General features: G+C 36.4%; 1 protein-coding gene across 3 annotated transcripts; it reads right to left on the reverse strand.

The window, feature by feature from the left end:
- Positions 1-747: 747 nt before the first annotated feature.
- LOC105035747 (small ribosomal subunit protein uS15) lies at positions 748-9,018 on the reverse strand. 3 transcript variants are annotated; one of them, XR_830374.2, is made up of 6 exons: positions 8,846-9,018; positions 8,667-8,739; positions 8,441-8,579; positions 8,176-8,362; positions 1,331-1,595; positions 748-1,015 (listed from the first exon to the last, which is right to left on the reverse strand). XR_830374.2 is itself a non-coding variant. In XM_010911421.3 (5 exons), the coding sequence occupies exons 1-5, from the start codon at positions 8,866-8,868 to the stop codon at positions 982-984; spliced, it is 456 nt and encodes a 151-aa protein (XP_010909723.1). In that variant the 5' UTR covers positions 8,869-9,018; the 3' UTR covers positions 748-981. The 3 variants fall into 3 exon arrangements, 2 of the variants coding, with proteins under 2 accessions (XP_010909723.1, XP_073112821.1); XM_010911421.3 differs by lacking the exon at positions 1,331-1,595; XM_073256720.1 differs by lacking the exon at positions 748-1,015 and having other exon boundaries at positions 1,391-1,610.
- Positions 9,019-9,311: the final 293 nt, after the last annotated feature.

Raw genomic sequence — 9,311 nt, forward strand, 5'->3', positions numbered from 1 at the left:
TCGTTTGTCCTGTTTCACCACTGAAATATAGAGAGGTTTTGTACTGCTCCATGAATAGTGTTAACACCATAATTGTCCAATTGGTAACAGCCTCCAGAAGGTCACGTTGGCTCTCATCTACATAGAATTTGATATGTTCAACCATATCATAGAGAGAATTGGCCTAAGAATGAGTCATGTCTGTCCGAAGAGAATGACTTTCTTGGACCAGTTCCCTCGAAGGATAGGGCCTGCCCGATCACTAAGATCTTCAACCCTCTATGAGGCTGGAGGTGGTATTCCGAATGGCCCTGCTTGAGAGTACTAGACTTCTCGGCATGGCATGGTGGATTGCCTAGTTGCCTGATTGTCGGAGAATTAATCATCTTCACCCTAAGAGCAGTTCCATTAAGCCAAATGTCTGCCTCTAGTACCTCGACCACCGGCAACCAGCAAGGCAAAGATGGCCTAGTTACCAAATTTATACATGGCCAGATTGCCCAAGAACACACAAATCAAATCTACATACGGCTAGATTAGCTGACGAAAAACACCCACCCCAGACAAGGCCAGCCGACGCTCAATAAGCTAGGCACTTTTTTCTAGGTCCTCCATAAAACGCTTTGCAGGGAGAAAGGTCTAGACTTTCGTATTACTCTTGATTATGGAGGTTCCTGTTTTTAATTCATTAAAATTAAGAGCTTCGAAAAGTAAATCTAAAGTGAGTGTTGTCATAATGCAAACCCAGTCGTATCACAACTCACACGATGACATGTCACATCCAAATCTTGTTTAAAACATTCAAAACATCTGATTATAACATCAGAATCTAATTGACTAATTCAACTACATGCACACAACTGGTATTAGAAAACTAATTTCAAACATCAAGAGGGTTGTTCCCTTCTTTGACACACAATAATGACGAATGGTTCCTAACCTATTTCAAAAGGAAGTTTGTTCTGATGATGATGCCGCAAACGCCCAATTAATACACACATATCATGCAACAAGTGTACTCGCTGTAGTAGACTCGCTGCAAAAAACCAAAAAAAAAAAAAAAAGAGAATATAATTACAGTTGACACACAACTACCAAAGGTTAGAATGCAAACAGACAACAGCAGCAACATAAATCAAATCATTTTAAACGTTAAATAGTACTGGTTTCCGCATCAGTAAATTTTTAGTTATCATTGTTCCCATGCAAAAATAGAAATAACAAGAAATAGTTTACCAGACAGATGATTACAATGACAAAAAAAATGCAAAACTAATTAGAAAGAATCATTATTTCAACGATATTTAGGACCCGATTTAAAAGATGTGAAAGAATCTTTGGTCATACTCACATTAGAAGCTCTTCTACAGCTGTAAAATCCATTATCCATATGCCCACCCAATATGGAGCTGCTACCCGAGTCATCTTCACATGTCCATTGCAGCATTTCCCCTCTCAAACAAAAACATTTCCCCTCTCCATACTTGATGGAGATTGTTTTGGAAGGGAAAGTGAAGGCAAGGAATCACTCCTATGATTTCACTCAAGATTGTCAAATTGCGCAGGCGAGGCCAGGCTATGAAACCCTTATATAGCCTAGGTGGTTAGAAAGCTGCCTGCATAGAAAAACTCTGCAAGCTTTTGTTATGCATGCTTTTTAATCATGTACATAAATATGCATATACCACATATATGTGTCAGTGTACTCTTTTTTATAAGATATGGGATCATGAACCTATTTCTTTCACACTTGAATAGTCCAAAGATCAAAATCCACAAGGAAAGAAGTAACAACACTGCTGCTACCGCATCTAGCAAGTTATAGAAATAGCTAAACAGCCAACATGCAGGAGGAGGAACAAACAAACTAGAAGCTAGCAAATGCACCCAAAAAAAAAAAAAGGAAAGAAAGAGAAAAAAAGAGAGAGGAAAACTAGAAGCTATCAAGCAACCTAACTGTAGAAAATTAAGAAAAAACGAGTGAAATCATGGCAGATGAAGAAGACTTGCAGCTACATCTGCCACTCAACACTGTTGACAGAGCTGTTGCTCGACATTAATCAGCCTATTGGTTACCCCTAGGTCGGTGGTAGCCTTGCATACCATTCAAATTGTTATGCAAAAAAATAAAAAATAATAATAATTAAAAAAAAAAAAAGAAATCCTTGAAGAGATAGGTTTCAAGTGGCTTTGGCCTAGGCATCTTGGCGAAGTTAACCACCCAGACAGCTGCTTTTAACAACACTAATTTCAGTACATAACATTAGAGTCACCCTAACTTTTGCTTTTATTGGTTGAATTGGACGAAGGAATAGCACATCTTTCACACACAAAAGATGGGAATGAGGCCATGTTAAAACAGGTAAAGATATGCTTCATAACCTAGAGACTTCATAACACACCAAGATCTTATTCATGACACTTTGGCTATGCACATATGAGACAAACACACACAGAGAGAGATACAATTTTGAGGCTGACATTTTGGATCAATGCTGCTTTTACCATATATTTGCTGATGAAGTAACAAAACATATAAGGTTCTTACACATTTTTTCATACTACAAGCAGCACTTATCATGAAAAGGTTTCATTAAACAACATTACATATTCATGAGAATCCCATCAAGTAAACTAAAATGGGGAATCAAATAGGAGGAATGCCTTCATGAACTTTACAAGCAAACTGAAGGAATACCCCTATATACATGGATGCAAAAACATATTTCATACTCCAGATGACAATAAACATGAATTAGTTAAAGATCAAATCTGGAGTCCTTTTGCTTCACCATGGAGACTTGTGTAGAGAATTTTATGCAGCATGAAGTTTTGTATAATGATCGCAGGCAAGCTTTATAGTTATAGTTTTGGGCAAAGGCTAGCAAAAGCATAGAATGGCTAACCAAGCTGAATGAAAAGTGCAGAGTGCAACAATAACAATTAGAACGACACACAAAATGCACTCAACCAAGATAGCCTACATATCTGCACACTAGGACAATGATGCATGGCATCTATGAAGATGTTTCGTGATGATTTTTTAATCCTTGAGGCCTGTTTGTATTATTTTTAGTTTTTGTGTCTTTGTTTCACTACGAATTACTGAAATACTGCAATGTAGATTGATGCTGACTTTATTTTCATTTTTGTTGAAAGCAAAAAACCTTTGTAACAAAAGCTCTAGATTGTACAAACAACTTAAAAACAAAAGTGCAGTTTTCTTCTTTGGTATTTAAAATTAAAAAAAAATGTCAAGGATCTTTAATTATTTTATTTTTCCTCTGATATTTCAGTTTGAGAGTCTCCTCACTGGATAATACATCATGATAGGGATCAGAAGTTACTTCACATAATTGGAGAGTTAGATGGGAGCAATCAGATGGCAAAACCATGACATCTTGAATCACAGGATCACTACAGAGGCCAGATAAACAAAAAGGAAGGCAAGGAAACAGTGCTTCTCTTATTCTTGCACCTTGTCTCTGTATCATTTCTCGACCAGCTTTCTCTTGAGGATATTTACAGTAGTTGCGCACTCAAGAGTTCATTAGAAGGAAACTCATGCCCATAAATAAGATTGGAAGGAAAGAGCACATCTCTTCCTCTCCAGCCCTCCAGCAACTCTCATCTGTTCTCCCTCTCTCTTTAAATTAGACTATCCTCTGGTATGTGTAGTGCTCCTTGTTAGCTGAAACATTAACATATCTTCTGCAATTCTGATTCATTATCCATACATGAGGTTTGCTTGGTTCTTTAGTTTATGAATCTTATGCTGAACTATACTCAAGTATCATTTTTAATCATCATTATATTCACTGTACATCCTTTGTACTCGTCCTAAAATCAGATTTATTAGGTTGATGAAATCTCCCATTAGCAGCTTAGTCAGATTTAGAACCCTCCTCTATATAATGTAAGGCCACCAAAACCCTAGAATATTTCAACAACTTCCCACCCACATTTTTGCATGTGCGAAATATTTTTCTCTTTTTTTCTGGGAATTAAACTAGAGACTTTCTTAAAATTTATATAAAATTGTTAAAATGGTCTATGAATCCTAGTCGAACCATGGATTACATAGTTACATGATGGAGATGACATAAGAAGCAAAGTGACAAAATCTGAAAGAAATCTGATTGCCTACTTTGCAGCAAATAGTTACAAAATCTCTTCATTTGACTTATAGTGCATCTGGTTAAGAATGCAACAGGAATGTGCTTGAGCATGAGGAAACCATGGATCAATACGGCCTGTTGAATATAAAATCTACCAGCCTTGCCTCGTACTTTTCGCAACCTTAATGTTATTTAGCCCAGCTCACAGCATGTTATTGATGAAAACCATTGGTGATTGATTGGAAAGTCAGCCTGGACTGTTCCACAAATGAAAAAGATGATTTACTATTTGAACCTGATGGTTTGACACAGTGCATGATGACAAGTGCAACTGGGGTTAGTGAAGAGTATACACTAGATTTCCAGAAAAATCTGGGAAGTGCAGAGGCTTCAATTACAATACCATATTTGATGAGAACTAAATCAGTTTAAGAGATAGCAGATGCCTATCTTGCTTTCAAGTGATGATGGTGATAACATTTAAAGCTACAAAGGACATATACTGTTTTGCAATGTTTTACTTGATGTTTTATGCATTGGAATCTGGAAAAGCTAATGCTTAGAACGACAAGGAATGACTGTTGATGTTTTAGTCAATTGAACTATTATTGATTGCATTGATTTTATGAGCAGAATGATTGTTAGAATACTTGATGTTTAACAGTTATAGTTTGACTATCTAATTTTTTGATTTTTTATGTTTTAAGGTTAGATGTAATTATTAAAACATATTATTAACTTATAGACTATCCATTAATTACTTCTAGAAGTGCATGTTTGCCTTCCTCAGTGAAGCATCTTCTCTACTGTTGCCTGCTATAGGCAAAGTGAGAAGTTCCTAGTTGAGGACACAATTTGACTTAACTAAGCAGAGCCCTGTGCTTTACTCCCAGGACTACTCCTATTTGCTGCCCTAACATGCCAAATTTTGGACATAGACTTTCCATCTTTTTTATTCTCATCAACTTTCTCCTCAAACCAGGATGGAGCTTACAACACGCCCATCACACAAACCCCCTTTTCTGTCACCATGAGAGATAGGGATGGCAAAATTAACCCGACCCGATGGGTATACACCCTACCCGAACCCGATCAAACCCGAAAAATAGGGTTTGACTGGGTTTGGGTTCGGGTTTGGGTAAAACCCGAAAACTATAGTCCGGGTATGGGTAGGGTATGGGTAGTGCTATTTTCTACCCGAACCCGACCCGAACCTATGGATATGGATAATATCCGAACCCATATCCGAATATATATATATATATATATATATATATATATATATATATATATATACATATCCGAATATATATATACATATACATATACATATATACATATCCGAATATATATACATATACATATACATATACATATATATATATATATATATATACACACACACACATATATACACACACACACATATACACACACATATATATGATCTCTCTCTCTTTCTCTCTCTCTCTCTATATATATATATAATTATATATATGTATGTATGTATATGTATGCATGCATATATGTATGCATGTATGTATGTGTGTGTGTGTTAGAAGTGTGTATGTGCGTATGTATGTATGTATATATATATAATTGGTAATTCTATTTTTGATTGATAATATGCATAAAATTATTTTACTTTTTTTTTTGGTATAGAATGGATGGGTATGGGTTGGGTATGGGGCGGGTATGGATTGGGTATTGGGAAATGGGTTACCCACGGGTATCCCCGAACCCATTGGGTATGGGGATGGGTATCTCTTTTCTTACCCGATTGGGTATCGGGTAGGGTTTGGGTATAGGGTATTAAGTTCGGGTTTGGGGATGGGTAGTATACTACCCGACCCAAACCCTACCCATTGCCATCCCTAATGAGAGAGCAAGCACTACACAACATGAGACATGAGGCCAAACAAGAACATTTGGTGGCTGTTTTCAGTTCAGGTCTGTGTAGATCTAAGCCTACTCACTGAATTCAGTAAACCACTGAATAATAACTAATCTGAACTTAGATAAAAGTCCAGCATGAAATTTTTTGATCAACAGCAGACAAGAGGAGAGGATATTACATAGGAGAGAGTTGAAGAGGAAAGATTGATAACAGCACAAGAATGAGGAGAAAGGAAGAAAGAGAAGCCTGTTGCCTTCTTTTTCTTATGAATAATTTCACATACATGTCCAGTAAAAGAATCCCCAAACAGCTAGCCACAAGCACCTTTCAATAGGTTTTGAGCCAATATTGCAAACCCTACTAGGGCTAGGAATTAAGGAAATGACTTAAGACTAGTACCTTAAGATGACAAGAAATTAAACTAGCTAGCCTCCTATCCCATTAAAGGCCCCATCATCGGAAACATTAGACAATTTCTCTCTGTTATAAGAGGTCCAGACCAGCCAACAAATAACCACCTCATTTAAGTTCAAGTAGGACACTGGAAAAAGGAAAAACAATATTATTTATTGGGTGCCACAATTGTTTATTTAGCACACATTACATCTTAAAAGAGGGTTGACAAAAGGGGACTGGAAGAGCAAACAAGGGCCAAACACTAGAACAAAATGTGACAAAAGCAATCCTATAATTACTAAAATCTCATATCTACCAAAAAAAAAAACCTAAAATATCACATTTACCATAGAGGCATCAACACAGCATTGTTGCCAAATTCCTAAAGATCTTGATCTTTTAAACATAAGTTAAAATCAGAATACAGAGAAGATCAGTTTTTGATGGTGGGGGAGATAAAGAGAGATATTGTAGCCAAGTTATTCAAAATAAGAATAATGCTTGCTGCTAGATCTTTCCTCTCCTCCCAAAATGGGGAAAATGATACAGAAAAATTTATGCCATGCAACCCAAAAAAGATATGCTTTAATTTGTTTAGTAAAGTGTCTCTAGGTTTCACATTTTATATTGTTGGCATCTATCAATAGAATGAAGAGAAAAGAATGGCTTTCACAAATATTCAGATTGTGCAAGTTACAGAAAATTGTGAGGTAGAATGCATGAGATAAATATCAACAGGCCGTAGGAACTAACAAAAAGCCAATATATATTAAGTATGGGCCAAATTGCATTACATGATATGCCCTAAGCCAAATTGCAATTATTTATAGCAAAGCTATGATAATCATGAAAAGCAGATCAAGAAAAAAAAACATAGCCATTCTTATCAATGATTCAATATGATCTCACCTATATATATTCTACCTTAAGAAAGGATCCTAGCCTATCTAAACATTTTTTTTTTTAATAAGATATCTAATTGCAAATCATGGTCATTAAGATATCATTACTTAATATAAGTAAAAAGAAATTAAACAGAGAATTCTGATATTTTTTCTAAGCAAATAAAGCTATGTTTTTTTTTTTTAAATTTAAGCCTTGAGAAAGAAATTTCATGAGTTACAACTCCATCATAAGACAACCCTATAAAAATAAGTCCAAAATACATAAAATCATTTAATATTTGAATTAGGCCAGAGCAGTTTTAAGATTCTGGTGTGGTGCGGCACCCTCAATAGAAAATTTCAGACACAACAAACAGAGTATTGCCCACGCTACCATACCTTCTTCCCTTCAAGCACTTTAACCCTTTTGACTACTCTCTTAAGCAAACAGATTTTTCTGAGAAATTATCAATCAGCAAAATACATGAGCATTCTCCATAACTAGATAAAACGGTTCCTTACATATCAGTAACAAAATTAAAATTACTAAAAAGCTACATTACATTTTACATGGCCTCAAACAACAAGAATACAATCATATTGTTTCTCATAACGACAAAGCTGCATTATTTGCTAACCAATGCCTGAATAAACAAATACCAACTCAAGCATTCATTTATGAAATAACAAAAATAAGAGACCGTTCCAGGAAAAAAAAATGCCACAAAAGATTCAGAATTTAACACATGTTGGTTATAAGAAACCACTTCTTTCTCAACCAAACAAAACACAGATGCATGCTTCAGCAATTACTAGCATAGCTCTCCTATCACCAGAAAACACCGCAAACCAAACTGAGAACACGAATGACAAGGAACATAATAAAGCAAAGGCTACTTACTACTTCCAGACGGGCGGGAGCTTCTTGGTCCTCTTATAGTAGCGGGCAAGGCGGTGGATCCTGCTCTCTACCAGGATCAACCTGAACTTGGAATCCTTGTCTTTCCGGTTCCTCTCAAGGTGCTTCCTGATTGCCACCGCCTTCTTGATGAGGTGGTACAGATCTTCCGGAATCTCCGGCGCAAGCCCTAGCCATAGAACAAAGCCCACATCAAATTGACATAATCCAATAAAAATATGAAAAAAATGAAAAAAAAAAATGATACCGTGAGCCTTGAGAATCCTGAGGATCTTGCTCCCATTGACGCTCTTAACCTGCGCGATACCGTGGGAATCGCGGAGAATGACACCAATCTGAGACGGCGTCAACCCCTTCTTCGCAAATTTGCAGATGTTCTCCTCCACCTAGAAAAGACGACCAAAATTGGCATCAAAATAAACAAAAGAACGATCGAGATCGGGGAAAGAGAAGAGAATCGATAGATGACTCACGTCCTGAGCGGAGATCTTGAGCCAACTCGGGGGAGTCCTCTTGTAGGGCAGCGCCGAAGAGGAGATACCTTTCCTGCGTGTTAGAAATGGAGAGACGATCAGACAGAGCCATGGAGACAGAGATATCGAAGGAATATGCGGAGAAAGGAGAGATATGTGGGGAGCGGAAAGAAGGGTACCCGCGGCTGTGCATACGGCCCATGGCTGCAGTTGCGGTGGCGGATGGCGGAAGCGACGGCGGCGAGAGGCGGTGCGAGGCTTCTGCTCTCTGTCACGGTGGTCTCGAGCGCAGGGAAACCCCAGCGAGAAGAGGAGAAGCTAGGGTTTTGTGGTGCACACAACCCTTACGGATGGTAGATTTACCTAAAAAACTATAATTTTTTAGGTAAATATTTTTCAGATAATATTTAAATAAAAAAATAATTTATTTATATTTTTATATATTAAAAAATAATTTAAAAATCTGTTATCTATGTCTTTTTTTTAATTATTATTTTTCTGTATAAATTTATATATTTATTATTTTAAAATAATATTTTTATAAATTAAAATTTTAATATAATATAAAAGATATCACAGATGATGTGAAATATTTTACATAAAAATATAAATATTTAAAAAATTTAAAAAAATATAATATTTAAA

This window comes from Elaeis guineensis, chromosome 4 (assembly GCF_000442705.2).
Source record: "Elaeis guineensis isolate ETL-2024a chromosome 4, EG11, whole genome shotgun sequence".
Lineage (NCBI taxonomy): Eukaryota > Viridiplantae > Streptophyta > Magnoliopsida > Arecales > Arecaceae > Elaeis > Elaeis guineensis.